The sequence below is a fragment of the Hyaena hyaena genome, unplaced genomic scaffold, assembly GCF_003009895.1.
Source record: "Hyaena hyaena isolate Hyena2069 unplaced genomic scaffold, ASM300989v1 scaffold_787, whole genome shotgun sequence".
In the NCBI taxonomy this organism is placed as follows: domain Eukaryota; kingdom Metazoa; phylum Chordata; class Mammalia; order Carnivora; family Hyaenidae; genus Hyaena; species Hyaena hyaena.
This window is the reverse complement of record NW_024081417.1, coordinates 110,159-125,930: the sequence shown is the minus strand read 5'-3', so window position 1 is coordinate 125,930 and position 15,772 is coordinate 110,159. Positions and strand designations below refer to the sequence as shown.

Sequence of the window (15,772 nt, the reverse complement as noted above, 5' to 3'; positions counted from 1 at the left end):
TCATTGCGATCTACAGGTCCCCGAGACCGTCACAGACTGCCGTGTCTTTCCTTTTGATTCATGTTTGGTTCCTCCAGTGAAGATTTCACTTAGAAAAATGCTGCCTCCGAAGTACTTGTCTGCTACCAAACCCAAGAAGTCATGGGCCCCAGATGTACAAGAACTAGACAGTGACTTGACTAAGGAGCCGGATGCCACCATAAGAGAAGGTGCAACTGACCCGGAATTCTTTCATCAGAGGTTTCGGAATTTCCTCTACGTGGAATTTGTTGGGCCTCGGAAGACGCTGTTCAAACTCCGAAACCTCTGCCTCGATTGGTTGCAGCCACAGACTCGCACCAAGGAAGAGATTATCGAGCTCTTGGTCCTTGAACAGTACCTGACCATCCTTCCAGAAAAGATCAAGCCATGGGTGCGGGCAAAAAAGCCAGAGAACTGTGAGAAGCTAGTTACTCTGCTGGAAAATTACAAGGAGATGTATGAGCCAGGAGGTGAGGCACGGAGGTCGTCGGAGAGCCATGATCTCCCTGGGGTTCGCAGCCATGGCACCACTGGTGGTCAAGGCCAGATCACTCTCTTCATGGGGTGCCAGCCTGTCATAGGATGTGCAGTGACATACCCCTGGCCCCTCTCTCCTACCCACAGGATGCTGGTTGCACCCCCTCCCCAGCTGTGACAACCAGACATGATGTTGCCGCATGTCTCTGGGGAGTAGAGTGCTCCAGTAAGAACTGCCACCCTAAGGTGGCGTGGGCAGGAAGGGCACACCTCAGTGAGGGCCTCTGTGTACCTCATGGCCCTGGCCCAGGCCCCCTTTCATGACACAAAGGGTGTGTTACCGCAGAGAGTTGTGCTGCTGTGTAAAGGGGAGGGGAGGGCGGTGGCAGCCACATAGGCTGCCCGGGTGTGGTAGGAAGCTGAGAAACGCAGGGATCAGATCACTTCAGCTTCCCATGGGAGTGAGGGGATCGTGTGGTCGGGGCAAGGGTGGGCTCCACGTGGGGGAGCTTTTTCGAGAACACAGGTGAGAGGTGATAAAGCATTAAGTCAGCGTTTGTGTCCTCTCAGATGACAACAGCAGTGACCTGCGCAGCGAAGACAGCATAAGCCGGAAGGGAGCAGAGTCCCCACCTCCACGCTCCGCCGCCTCTTTCTGCAGTGAGTAACCCTGTCAGGTTGCAGCACTGTTGGGGTAGACTTGGGCTCAGCTTCCCTGGCCACCCGCTTGACCCAGTGCCTGGCAGTGCATGGTGGGCCTGGTGCTCTCAGTGGACACAGCAGTGCAGATCTGAGGGGAACGTCAGTTGATGATGCAATGAGACATTTTTTATATCTGAGCAGGTACCAGTATGAAACAAATGTTTTTTTAATAATGAGAAAGTATTTCAAGCTGTTTCAAATTGGCAGCGGGCTGTTTAAAGCTGTGCCCACAGCCTCCCCAGGAGGGGCAGAGTTCATCACTACTTGGCCTCTAAAAGCAGTTTTGTTAAAGGTCCTTCAGTGGACTTTTTAAAAGGAAGCTTGATTTTGGGGAAGGCATGTGTTTTGTCTCTTTGGGGCAGTGTCATGTGCACGTGGAGACTGGCGGGTGGGTCTGAAGTCATAGTCCGGAGTGTGGGGCTGACCGTGTAGGAGCCAGGAAACAACAGAAGTGTCTGCAGAGGACCGGCCTCTAGCCCACGCTGTGGCACTTGTTTTGCCGTACCCGGCACTTGGGCAAAGCCTCCGGAAGTGGTGTTCCGGGTCCGGGGTAATTGGAAGAGCCCAGATCATGCATGGGAGTCTGGAGACCTCAGTGTGGGATCTGCCTCCTCAAGGGATGAGCGGGGATGGGGCCCCCATCCCACGTGTCTCAGCACCGTGTTAACTCCTCCATGTCTGGCTTCTTCAGGTGACCGGGATCGGGACTGGGACCAGGAGTGGGACCGGGAGCGAGACCGGGACTGGGATCTGGACTGGGATCGGGACCGGGAGCGGAGAGGCAGGAGCAGAGACCTGGAGGCTCGGGAACGCTGGCTGTACCCCAGGAACCCCAGAGGCAGTACGTCTCACGCTTGGACTTCCCTGACGCACATGCAGGGCCACACCATACCCTGTGCCTCTGTGACACCTTTTCTCTTCCCAGGACTTCCTCAACGGGACCTTTCCCTTCCTCTGATGGAGAAAACAACTTTTGCGACGGAAAGAGAGCGCAAACGTAGGGACACAGTGATGGATTATGAGTCAAGATCCCAGGTATGCTTAGGTCTCCTCTCCTTCTGGAAAGGCCATCTTCATTTCATGGCAGAGATGCCTTTCTTTCCCAGGGGGGTGTGCTCATCTGCCCCTAGAATCCCACCTGAGTGCTCAGAGGGGACACTTCTTCCCTGCATGGAGCCCAGGCCTGTCCCCAGAGGTGGCAAGTGGCTGGGTTGACTCCTGCCTACTTTCTGACTCACCCGCATCATCAGAGGAGCACTTTGCCAACCCGCAGCTGTGGCATGTGGTACGCTGGCCATTTCAGTGGTTCCCTATGGGGCCAGAGAAGCAGGACCATTGCGGGGGTCTTTCTAGCACACCACATGGAGCCAGGGATGCTGCACATCCACGCAGCAGTCAGGCAAGAGAGTGAAGGCTCTGGAGCTAGCAAGGGCTGGGTTCGAGGCCCAGCTTTGCCGCCTGCTAGGTGTGCAGCCTTGGAGCATTTGCTCAACTAAGCTGAGCCTCAGTTTCCTTATCTGCAGAATGGATGTGGCGATTGGCTCAGCAGGGCTGCTGTGAGGAGTGAGTGCAATTCATATGTATATGTGAAGTCCTTAATGTGATGCCTAGCATGTGGTGGGCACAGCCTACATGTCGGCAGTTATGGCAATAGTTTTAGGAGGCGGTGTGCTGGGGAGATCAGTGAACGCGAAAAGGCCTTGGGATCTGGGCTGACCTGTAAAGAGAAGGGTCACTCGTGAAGGAGGGCCACAGCTTGGAAAGGGCTTTGAGAAGAAGGGGGAGCCAAGTTCCTGGAGGCTGCATGCCTGCATCTCCTCTTAGTGCTAAGGACCTCGCCCAGGTCAGAGAGTGCAGAGGGGACTGAGGTGGTCCGCATCCCCCACTCCCTGGAAACATTGAGCCTTAAAACCACAAAAGGCACTCAGCAGTCCCCTGAATAAGCCTTCGTAGGATACTGTATGGGATCCTCATTTCACAGAGTGCTGGGAAGCAAAAATTGAGGGTTATAACAGACAGTTGTCCAGAGATCTTGATTTGGATTTGAAAGGAAGCTTCTTGAAGGCAGTGAAGCTAGGGTCAGGAGGTCTCAGGTGAAGGCCCTGGGGCAGGAACCAGACAGAGGCCAAGCAGGCGGAACACAGAGGGCATAAGAGCTGAGACAGCTTCAAGGCATGGCTGGGCCTGGCGCAGGTGTCCTGTGTCCTGCAGCTGAGTGGAGAGCTCAGGTCAGTCCCCAGTGCACGCCTGCAGTGGCACTTAGAAGTTGGTGTCCACTGGTGGAGGGCTTCCAATCCCACCCTGAAACCTCTGTCACTGGTCCTCTGTCCAGGAGACCAGCAAGGACCACAGGTGTATGGGAGGGAGGGGCGAGCAGAGCACGCGCAGCAGTAGTAACTGGAAGAAGGTGGGTGGGGTCGGAGGTAACTGCATCCCTCTGTCCCAGACGTCCTTGTCCCTTGTGCCAGAGGAAACTAAGTTTGTGACACACTTAGTTTGCTACTAATTTTAATACCTTATTTGAAGAAACCAAATTGGCCAAAATTTTAGGAATCTAGATAAAAATACTAAACAAACTCACTCTTAAGCTTGATTTTTGACAACAAAAAGTCTCCGTGATACGCCCTTACCCCCGAGGAGGTGGTGCGGTGTGGTGTGCATCCGCGGCTTGCAAGCCCTGCTCCGTTCCCACTCATCTGTAGTGGTGTGAACGATTCAAGCCCTTATTTGGGGTTGTTGAAATACTCAGGAAATAAAGATGATAGGTTGCTAATTTTGCTTTTTATTTATTTTTTTTTTAATTTTTTTTAATGTTTTTATTTATTTCTAGGAGGGAGAGAGAGAGAGAGATAGCGTGAGCAGGGCAGGGTCAGAGAGAGAGGGAGACACAGACTCTGAAACAGGCTCCAGGCTCCGAGCTGGCAGTCAGCACAGAGCCCGACGCGGGGCTCGAACCCACAAACCGTGAGATCATGACCCAAGCGAAAGTTGGACGCTCAACCGACTAAGCCACCCAGGCGCCCCTAATTTTGCTTTTTAAACACCCTTCCTCGACCCCGGTGATGGTTGGCTCCTCGTCCTTGTAGTCGGAGGAGAGTCTGGACACCACAGGTCGCCACTAACCTGGCCTGTGGGCTGGCGGCCACCGCAGACGAATGGTATCGCGAGGCGCCCAGAACAGGGAGTCATCTGTTAGCATGTGCGTAACTCTCTGCACTACCTGTCGGAGTCGTGCTGCTTTCCAGGCAGCACCCGTTTGAGGGACACTCAGTGGCTGCTTCTGCAAGTTGAGGTGCCGTTTTGGCTACAGATCCATAGTAACCAGCTGCTGTAGAGATACCCACTTAGGGAGATTAACTTCACCTTTAATCATCATTTTTCTTTCATAGAACAGTGTAGTTCACAATTCAACATGCTCTTACTTTACTCAGGCAGAGAGAAGAATATGAAAAGTAGCCTTTCCCTTTTGCCTTTGCCTATGGGGTCTGTCAACACCAGGGACGGTGACTCTTCTGACTCCCTAAACCTCCCAAGTTCTTGACCTCATCTACCTTCTCTGTTGATGCTTCAGGTCAGGAGCCCAGGTTTCCTTCCTTTAACTGTGGATGCATTTGTGTCCCCCCATCCTCCCCTCCCCCGGTCTTCCCTTCATAGTAGAATACACCAGTGCTGGGACTCAGGACGCGCTGTCGCCAGATAGGAGCTGGGCAACCAGCTAAAGTGATAGCCGTTCACTCTACGGGGTGCCCGTTGTCCCGAGTTCGCAGAGCCTCCTGAGCTTCTGTAACTTGTGCGCTGCTCTAGGCCTTCTCAGCCCAGACCTAGAAAGAATTTCGTTTTTGAAGGTCTGCTGAGTTTTGGTTGTGGTTTTTGCGTTCCATCACTGGATGTTGGCAGTTGCATCAATGAGGCCTTCCTCTGAAATCCCAGTGTGTGTGCACATGTGCACTCTTGTTTCTGCATTTCACACGGCTGTAATGTCTGTGCCACTTCCCAGCAAGGAGCTGTAATCAATTTAATATCAAGATGTCTTTTATATAGTAGTGTAGTAATTTACATTTTCTTTACATAACTCTTCTTGGTGTTTAAGCAACATATCACATTGCAGAAAATCCCCATGATATTGCTGGGCAGGTTGATGCTGACTCTCCATTTTACGGATGAAGAACCTGAGGCTTAGAAAGATTTCTGTTCCCAAGGCTGCATGGCTCAGAAATGGTACAGTCCCCCTTTGGTCCTTGAGTTTTCTCTTGCTCCCAAACCTGTGGGCGTCCCATAGGTTGTGTCCATCCTTATGTCTGTCTCCAGGCCTCGGTGCTGTGCTCCCCGGGACCACGCTTCCCTGATACCGCTGATGTCCTAGTGCATCAGTAAGAAAAGGTGTTGTGAGATCCTGCATAGAAGACTCTTATGAATAATCCAGGGACTTGGAAAATGACTTCTAGAGACGTGTCCACTAAGTGGGAAAGGCAGCTGTAAAATGAAGGCATTCAGTTCCATCAGGGGTTCCATCAGGGGTTCCATCAGGGTTATTTGGGATATCTCTGTGCCTGGAAGAGTACAGCATGTCCCCATGGTGTGCAGTGAAGGTGAACACATGACACAGTGGGACCGCTGAGGGTGGCTTAAGTCCCACTTCCTGACCAGACATCTGCTGAAACACATTTTCCTTCCATCCCTGCACATGCCACACAGTCCATGTTTGGCCTGTTGAAGCTCTCACACCACCAACCCCTTTCCTCTGCATCAGAGTCTTACCACTTAAGGCCCCGCCGAAGTCCCTCTACCATTTAGCACTGATTATCTGTACCCCACTTTATTGTTTATTGTTCTCTAATTGTTTCATGAGTCTTTTCTCTCCAACCAAATTATAAGCTGCATGAGGGCAAGGATTGTGTGTCATACGTCTTTTGGATCTTCCTCACAGTATAGCACCAAGGTAGGTATGCAGTAGGTCCGTAGTAAAACTTGCCCCGGATCACTCAGAACCCCAGACACTGTGCGCACTTTCTACATATCTGTGTGTGTGTAGCACCCGTGTTGCCAGCGTTCTCTCTCGGGCGCCCCTGGAAGGACTCCATCAAGAGGTCTGTGTTTGGTATTTCAGGATGCCGTGTCATACCAGGATGTTGTGAATCTGACTGAGGACAGGAAGCCTCAGAACCCGATTCAGGACAACATGGAGAACTACAGTAAGCTGCTGTCTCTGGGTAAGCAGAGAAACCCAGTTACTGGAGCTCTTTGTCACCTGACTCTTAAAGCTATAGGACATTAGATTCCGTGTTAATCTATTTGGATTTTAATTTTTTTTAATGTTTTATTTATTTTTGAGAGAGAGAGAGAGAAACAGTGTGAGCAGGGGAGAGTCAGAGGGAGAAGGAGACACAGAATCCAAAACAGGCTCCAGGCTCTGAGCTAGCTGTCAGCACAGAGCCTGATGCGGGGCTCAAACCCACGAACTGAGATCATGACCTGAGCCTAAGTCAGATGCTTAACCGACTGAGCCACCCAGGCGCCCCCTATTTGGATTTTAAGGGTGATAAGAAGCCTTTGAAATATTTTTAGCAGAGAAATAAACGATGAGATGTGTTTTTGAGAAATCATTCTGGCTTTGGGTATGTTGAGTGTATTATACAAGGTCGGGAAGATTGGGGAGATGTCTCTTACCACAAGAATTGATGCTTTTTCTGGAGAGGTGGCAGTGAAGATTTTTACATATACACTTAGAATGGGATCCTGAGTTCCAGTTTGGACTTTCCTCGAAGTTGGCTAGCATAGTGGGCAGTTGGCTGGCATTGAAGGGAGAGAGCTTTGCAAGGCAGTGGAGCCTTGAGGAGCTCTGGTATTAGGAGAACAGAGGAAAAGAATCAAGAAGGAGGAAGAGAATCCTGGAAGCCAGTGAAAAGGAGGGTGTCAGGATTTAAGTGTTGATTACAGGAAGGTGAAGACTAAAAAGGATGCACTGAATTTCAGGACTCGTGGTAGTCTCTGTGCAGATTTCTAGGTGGAATCAGGAGAATTAATTAAAATTTAGGCTAGAATGGGCAGAGGGGTGGACAGTAAGGACATGGGACTGCACATAGAAGACGCTCCAGGAGGTGGGTGTGGATCACCTCCTGTTTAGTGGCTCCAAGGAAGGTAGGCACCATCTTATGGTGACGAGTCTTATGCCCAACTTAAACATAAGCTGTCGTATCATTCTTGTGAACAGGTGTTCAGCTTGCAGAAGATGACGGCCACTCCCACATGACACAAGGCCATTCATCGAGGTCAAAGAGAAGTGCCTACCCGAGCACCAGTCGAGGTAAGCACTAGGCAGATTGTACTTAGTGGCCACTTCAGTTAGTGAGATGGGAGCCATACGTACATATTGGTAAATCTCTTATGTTTTATATTCACACCATCATCACAGAAGTCTCACTATTACAGGTGCAGGAATTAGGGAGTATTTACCCTTGGGGTTTCTTTTCAGGTCTAAAATCTATGCCTGAAACCAAAAAGTCAACCCATCGGCGGGGAATTTGTGAAGACGAATCTTCCCACGGGGTGATCATGGAAAAATTCATCAAGGACGTTTCGCGCAACTCCAAATCAGGACGGGCAAGGGAATCTAACGATAGGTCCCAGAGGTTCCCCAGAAGGCCAGACAATGATTGGAAAGAAGTTTCGTTCAACAAGAGGGAGTCGGTGATTCAGGAGAGGGGCTATGAAGGGAATGGCTTTGGGGGAGGCTTTAATTTTAACTCGAGTGTTGTTTCCAAAAAGAGAGTTCTTGAAAGGAAAAGGCGCTATCAGTTTGACACAGATGGGAAGGGCTCAGCGCATGAGCAGAAAGGCTATGCAAGGAAAAGACCTTTTGAATGTAGTGAAATGAGAAAAGCCATGAGCATGAGCAGCCTTAGTGCCCCCTCTTTCACCGAGTCTCACCCACTTGATTTTGGGGCAATGGCTTATGTGTGTGATGAATGTGGGAGGTCTTTCAATGTGATTTCCGAATTTGTCGAACATCAGATCATGCATACTAGAGAGAACCTCTATGAGTATGGTGAATCATTTATTCATAGTGTGGCTGTCAGTGAGGTTCAGAAAAGTCAGGCTGGAGGGAAACGCTTTGAATGTAAGGAGTGTGGGGAAACTTTCAATAAGAGTGCTGCACTTGCTGAACATCGGAAAATTCATGCTAGAGAGCATCTTGCAGAATGTAATGATGAGGAGTATGAGGAGCCCTTTATGCCTAGCCCAACCTTCAGTGAGCTCCAGAAAATATATGGGAAAGATAAATTCTATGAATGTAAGGTGTGTAAGGAAACCTTCCTTCATAGCTCTGCCCTGATTGAGCACCAGAAAACCCATGGTAGAGATGACAAAGATAATGAGCGTGGGGAGGCCTTTAAACCCAGCCCACCACCCAGTGATCTTCCAAAAGGGTATGGTAAAGAGAAAATGTATGAATGTAAGGTGTGTGGGGAGACCTTCCATCATAGCTCATCCCTGAAAGAACATCAGAAGATCCATACTCGAGGAAACCTCTTTGAAAGTAAGGGTAAAGTGTGTGAGGAAACCTTTATTCCTGGTCAGTCCCTTAAAAGGCGTCAGAAGACGTACCCAAAAGAGAAGCTCTATGACTTTACAGATGGTGGGGATGCCTTTAGGCAAAGCTCAGACCTCAGTGAGCATCAGAAAGTTCATTCTCGAAAGAATGTCTTTGAAGGCAGGGGGTATGAGAAGTCTGTCATTCATAGTGTGCCCTTCACTGAATCTCAGAAGAGTCATACTATAACGAGGCCACCTGAAGAGGATGAGGACGAGAAGGCATTCACCATTAGCTCTAACCCTGATGACAACCAGCAGGTTCCCCCTCAAGAAAATGTCTATGAGAGGAAACCATACGAGAGGTCTGTTATTCATAGCTTAGCCTTTGCTAAAGCTCAGAAGAGTCACAGTACAGTGGGGCCCAGCAAACCAAAAGTGATTGCAGAGTCTACCATTCAAAGCTCAAGTGTTACCGAACATCAGAAAGTCCATGCTGGAGAGAATACCTCCGAAGGAAAGAAATATGAGAGGTCTGTTATCCATAGTGTAGCTGCTTTCAAACCTCCCCAAAGCTTCAGTCGAAATGAAGTCGTTGATGAGAAGGGTGAATCCTCCACTTCTGTCTCAGACCGTCATAATAAGCAGCAGACAACTCCTGCCAGAGAGAACCCTAATGAAGGAGGTACAAATGGCAACTATAAGGACTCTGTCATACAAAGTGTATCCCATATGGAACCTCAGAACAATCCAACTAGTCAGGGATCCAATGAACTTAAGAAGGATGGCGAATCATCTGCTCCCACCTCAACTGTCCGCGAACATCAGAAGGCCCGTTCAAAGAAGAAAAACATTGAGCGTAGGAACTACGAGACCTCTGTCATTCACTCCCTGCGTTTTGGTGACCATCAAGCATTTCGCCCTAGAGAGAAATTCTACGAATGTCCAGAGTGTGGAGAATCCTTTGTTCGTAGCTATGAACTCACTGAGCATCTGAAGATTCATGATAGAAAGAAGCCCTCTGGAAGTAAAAACTATGAACGATCTGTCATTCGCAGCTTAGTCTCTACTGACCCTCAGACCAGTTATGCTGAACAGCAGCCGCAGACAAGTTACGCTGGATACTCAGCACAGATGAGGTACTCTGACCAAGTAGCACAAACAAGTTACATCAAGCAGCCAGTGCAGATGAGTTACACCAGTGAAGCACCGCAGACAAGTTACTCTGGAGGGCACATGAGTTACGCTGTACGACCAGTGCATATCAGTTACGCACAGCAAATGGCACAAACGAGCTACATGGAGCCACCAACACAGATAAGTTATGATGAAGAGCAAGCGCAGACAAGTTATGCTGAACAGCAAGTGCGCAACAAATGTAGGGAGTGTGGGGAATGCTTTGCTACCCTTGAAGCCCTTGGTGCACATCAGAAAATCTATGCCCGAGAGGAACTCCATGGTCGGAAGCTCTTTGGAGACACCGTTATTCAGGGCATAGGTTTGGGTGGGCCTCGGCCAGAAGAGCCTCGGCAGAGTGAGCCAGATGAGCCAGATGAGCAGGACGAGGCTGAAGATGCGATCTATGGCTGTAAGGACTGTGGGCTGGGCTTTGCAGACCGCGCAGACCTAAAGGATCATCAGAAAGTTCATGGCAGAGAGTATCTCATCGATAGTCGTGAGTACACCCATTCTGTAATCCACACCCATTCTGTCAGCGAGTATCAGAAAGATTACATTGGAGAGCAGCTCTATGAATGCCCAGCGTGTGGGGAATCCTTCGTTCATAGTTCATTCCTTTTTGAGCATCAGAAAATCCATGAGCAAGATCAATTTTATGGCCAAAGAAGGTATGATGAGCCTTTTATGCAGCCCTTGGTCATCAACCCACAGAGGCCTCATGCCCCACAGAAGAATCCCACTGCAGGAACGTCCCTTCAGTGCCACGTGTGTGGACAAGACTTCATTCATGCCTCTGTCCTCAGCGAGCATATGAGAATTCACACTGGAGAGGATTTTCCAGAGCAGGGCCAGAGAAGTGAAGATGCGGTGAGTCCAGGCTTGGCCCTTACTGAGTATCAGAGAAGTCAAACTGAAGAGAAACACTATGACTGTAAAACATGTGGAGAAACCTTCCTCAATCAGTCAGACCTTAGGGAGCACATGAGAATTCATGAGAAAGATGAGCCCTATGATTATGGGGCCTCCTTCGTTCACACCTCATTTCTTACTGAGCCCCCAAAAAGAGATTCACCATTCTATGAATGCAAGGACTGTGGGAAGTCCTTTATTCATAACACCGTTCTCAACAAGCATCAGAAGCTTCATCTTGAAGAAGAGGAAGAAGAAGGAGCCCAAGAGGTAGAAGCCAATGTCCTCGTTCCACGAGAAGTTCTGCGGATCCAGGGGTCAAACGTAGAGGCTGCTGAGCCTGAGGTAGAGGCTGCTGAGCCCGAGGTGGAGGCTGCCGAGCCCAATGTGGAGGCTGCCGAGCCCAATGGAGAGGCTGAGGGGCCAGATGGGGAGGCCGCAGAGCCAGACGGGGAGGCCGAACAGCCCAACGGGGAGGCCGAACAGCCCAACGGAGATGCTGATGAACCAGATGGGGCAGGGATCGAAGACCCAGAAGAAAGAGCTGAAGAGCCAGAGGGAGACGCCGATGAGCCAGATGGGGCAGGGATCGAAGACCCAGAAGAAGAAGGTGAAGATCAAGAGATTCAGGTTGAGGAACCATACTATGACTGCAGGGAATGTGGAGAAACCTTCGCTTCCAACTCTGCTTATGGCGAGCACCTGAAAACCCACGCCAGGGTGATAATATTTGAGCCTGGAAGTGTCTATGGGGAAAGCTCACGCTACACTGAACATGCCAGCTCCAGCACCAGTGACAACGACAGGGCCGATGACAAGTACTTCAAATGTGATGTCTGTGGGCAGCTTTTCAGTGATCGCCTATCCCTCGCTAGACACCAGAATACTCACACTGGCTGAGAACATAAGAATAAAGGTTAGGAAACCTTCACTTAGAACTTGACCTTTACTAAACCAGACAGTTCAAACCAATCCATAACAATGTCAGAAGAAACTTACCTTGGCACGTACACACCTGACTTTTAACATCAGACAACTCAGATTTAAAAGAAACCAAAGGTGGAAACTGCTTTGGTCTCACCTCTCCCGTTTGACACCAGTGTGTGCATGTGGGAGAGCTATAGCACATACTTTGCATCTGAGTGACCATGTTGAGGGAAAACCCTAGGGTTTTTTGAGACCACAGAAATTGCCCCTGTCCACTGTAAATGACATTTCTGTAACCTATATATAATGCTCCCTGCAGTGTATATAAAATAGCATATCGTAGCAAAACAGTAATCACCTACCTTTGGATTTAATATGATATACAGCTACAGTTTACTGTGCAGAGGTACCTTATCTGGTACTCAGATTTTTTTTTTTTTTTTTTTTTTGGAGGAGGAAGAGAGCAACAAATTAGAATATATTTCTAAGCATCTTAGATTCTGAGAAAGACTTCTTGTGCATTATTTGGTCCCCATCGGTATTGTTTCGAGTAATTGTGTGTTGTTCCTTACCCTTAAGTATTCCTGTGAAAGTGTAAGCATGAAAGGTAAAATGTCTTTTATTCTTTGCTGTTTGAAAAGGGAAGTGCTTTGAACTTCCTTTTCAGCCATTTTGTCTACACCGACACTTTGGAACCTAATGCTGTGTAAGCCTTTACGATATGTGGATTGGCCTTTTGTGACCCAAAGTAGTTGGTTGCCATATTGTACCTTGCAGTGGTTCTCATGCTAAAATACTAGTTGTTGTTGTTGTTTTTTTGTAACCAACCTGATGTGTGTTTGATAATGAATTTACAAAAGCTGAAGCTTTTCCCTATAAACCCTACATTTTTGCCTTTAAAGAGTGGGTTGCAACCATCACTAGATCACAGTTGTGCCTACTGACGGTTGAGAACCAGAGGGAGAGGCTTTCATATTGTAAATAAGGATGCAGGTTAACAACTTCCATCACTTCCTTTGTGCGCTTCCTGCCTTAAGTGACAAGTAGCATCGTGGCTTCATTAGTGTGAACTGCCACAAGTCAGTCTGCACCCTGGGTGCCCAGGAGCTGGTATCCTTAGAGCTTTCTATCACTTACCTGAATTCTTGTCTTCACCTGTCAGACCACCCCCCCCCTGCCTCCCCACCCTCCCCCTGCCATCTAACTTAAATTTTAAAAAATTAAAAAACAAAAACAACAACAACAAAAAAGCTTTCTTTACAGTCAACTTAAGCTTAACATGGACTCAGGTTCCCCAGCAGCCTTAATTTGTTTCCTTACCATCTGTTCCTCCCTCTTGCAGCCCTTCTAAGTATTTCTGAGCTATCCACTAGTGTCATGTTTGTCGAATCACCTCAGTTTTCCATTCAATCACAAATTGACCTCATAGCTTGAGGTTTCCTGTGTCCTGTTCTGTGGACCACCTGTGCTCCTTTTGCTTCCCCTCCCCTTGCATAGTGACTATTAAATTTTTTGGCTTTGAGTTGGCTGGAAAAAAAAATTAAAAAAAAAAAAAAAAAAAAACCTTAAAAGCGGATCTGTAGATTAAGTGAACAAAAGACAAGAGCAGATAATTTGAGCAAGCAAAATTAATCTACGTGCTGGGGGAACGTGTCTAAATCCTCCTCTCCTCTCCTAGATCCGCATGGTTAGGGGCTCTGGGATCGTGTGTCACAGCTGTAGGGAATGCCAAAGTCCAGGGAGGCTATAGGTTGAGAGCACAAAGCAGAGGTGAGGAAGCCAAAGAAAGAAGCCCTAATACATCTCCAGATCTAGGAGCATGAGGAAGCAGACAGAAGGGAACGTGGGAAGCAGGGCTTGGAAGGCCAGGTTGGTGGGAGTGAAGTGAGCAGGATGTCCTGGGCAGTGAAGAAGGGGCCTTTTTGGTGTAGGTGACGGCCAGCTGCATAGAAGGACGTGAGGTTGGAATGGACATCCAAGAAAACTGAGGAGAATCGAGGCCCCGCAGCACAGGAGGGGGACCCTTTAGATGGGAACCAGCGTTGATGTTATTGGGGAGCACTTAGGTTGATCACTGTTGGAGGTATTAATTGGTAGAACCTTTTCAGAAAACAACTTGTCAAATGTCAGGGTGTCCATTCCAACCTCAGGTTAGTGAAAAATTGGGAACGAAATAAATGCCAAAACAGTAGGAGGATTATTACGTGAAGGTATTCATGGACTGTATGCAGCTGCTTAAAAATGATAATCAAGAGTTATGTAGCAATGTGGAAATATATTTACGGAATATTAAGTGGAAAATGCAGGACACAGAATTATATTTATACTACAGTTATAACTGATTAAAAATGTATGCTTATAGTCAAATGCTGTTGTGTTGTTGTTGTTGTAGGCTTATAGTTGAGCATTATTTTCTCAAATTCTTTGAATGTTCTTTATGGTAGTGTTACTAAAAAGTTTATAATCATGTTTCCATTGTGAACATAATTTGAACACATCATCAGACACTTGGAAAATACAGAAAAGTGGAGGGAAAAAAATTCCATATTCCAACCATCCAAAGACAGATACATACTCTTCAGCATCTTGTTTGTTCTTATTTCTGTGCACAGGCTTACGATTATAACTGTGTCAAAACGTGTATTCAGAATAGCTGTTATGTTACCTTTGTGGAATTATGGTTAAACACTTTCATCTTAATGTTTTCAAATATTCCTTATGATAATGTTCTTATAACAAAGTTTATTATGTTTGTTTCCATTACAAGCATAATACATACCCAGAGGAAAAATTGGAAAATACAATAAATTAGAAAAGAGGAAAAAGTCATCCATATACCCAACACCCAACAACTACTTGATCTGTTAACATCTTGATCTGTTTCCTCCATCTTGTTTTAGTGCACAAGCTTGTGATTATAACAGTGTTAAATATGTATGCATAAAGTCTAAAATGAAAAAAATATTGAAAATAATTAAAATAGTGTTGTAATTGTGGGATTATGGTTAAATATTTTGTCTCAAATTCCTTGAATGGCCTTTGGTGTTTTGGTATTAAATCTTGTGTATGTATTTCTCCATTACAAATATAATACATACTCATAGCAAACTTTGGAAAATTCAGTAAAATTAGAAGGAAAGAAATTCACCCATATTCCCAACAGCCAGCAACAGTTGCTGTTAACATCTTGGTCTGTGCACCAGTCTCTAATTAGGGTGTTGATGATAGGTATACATAGAGTCAAAGATGGGAAGAAATACAGAAAACAATTAAATAGTTGTATGGTTGTTGTGGGATTATGGTGGAATATTTTGTCTTGGTTTCCTCCAGTGGTCTTTATCACAGTGTTATTGGTAATCCACCTTTATTACATATATACCATTATAAACACTGTATGTGTTCATTATAGAAACTTTGAAGTTACAGAAATGTAGAAGAGAAACTCACCCATATTTTCACCATCCAAAGACTGTGGTTAACATCTTGATATATTTTCTTCATCTTGTTTCTGTGCACAGGTTTTTGGTTTGTTAATATGGTTGTGGTTGTTATATCTATCTGTAATAGTGTCAACAATAAAAATAAAGTTAAAAATAAGATATTGGTCAGTCCCCTCTTTTGTCAAGTTTAAGTGTTTGGGGTTGGTAAATACAGTTTTTTGTTATAAGTCCAAAAGCTTAGTGCCTCCTTAGGCCTTTAAGTTTGGCTTACAAATCATACTCCATTTCTAAGTTTTGCATATATCAACAATTCCTTTTAATAGTACATGATTCCACATTTTTAACTGCACTTACATGTTTTTTAATTTGATAACCACAACTATTTCAGTTACTTGGGTCAGCATTTTTAGTTTTTAATCTCAAAAAAGAGATTCTCTCAAAAAAAAAAAAAACACAAGAGTGATTCCTTAACATAAAAATGTTAACTTCATGGTTTAGAATCTGTTTAAAGGGTCTATTCCCAGCTCTTCCTTGAGGTTAAAAGTTTTTAGGGAAGTCACTTCCCTTATTTGAACCTGACTTTACCA

The 15,772-nt window shown here is 46.7% G+C and overlaps 1 protein-coding gene across 2 annotated transcripts in view; it reads left to right on the top strand.

Annotated features, from left to right (window-relative positions):
- PEG3 (paternally expressed 3) overlaps nt 1-15,342 on the top strand; it is a 33,268-nt gene extending 17,926 nt beyond the window's left edge. For both annotated transcript variants that reach the window (XM_039219023.1, XM_039219024.1), the window contains 7 exons: nt 17-491; nt 1,069-1,158; nt 1,892-2,041; nt 2,126-2,235; nt 6,308-6,410; nt 7,412-7,504; nt 7,673-15,342. In XM_039219023.1, coding sequence (XP_039074954.1) covers nt 98-491; nt 1,069-1,158; nt 1,892-2,041; nt 2,126-2,235; nt 6,308-6,410; nt 7,412-7,504; nt 7,673-11,718 — 4,986 coding nt within the window. In that variant the 5' untranslated portion in view covers nt 17-97 and the 3' untranslated portion in view covers nt 11,719-15,342. The remainder of the gene's footprint in view (nt 1-16; nt 492-1,068; nt 1,159-1,891; nt 2,042-2,125; nt 2,236-6,307; nt 6,411-7,411; nt 7,505-7,672) is intronic.
- The last annotated feature ends 430 nt before the right edge of the window (nt 15,343-15,772 follow it).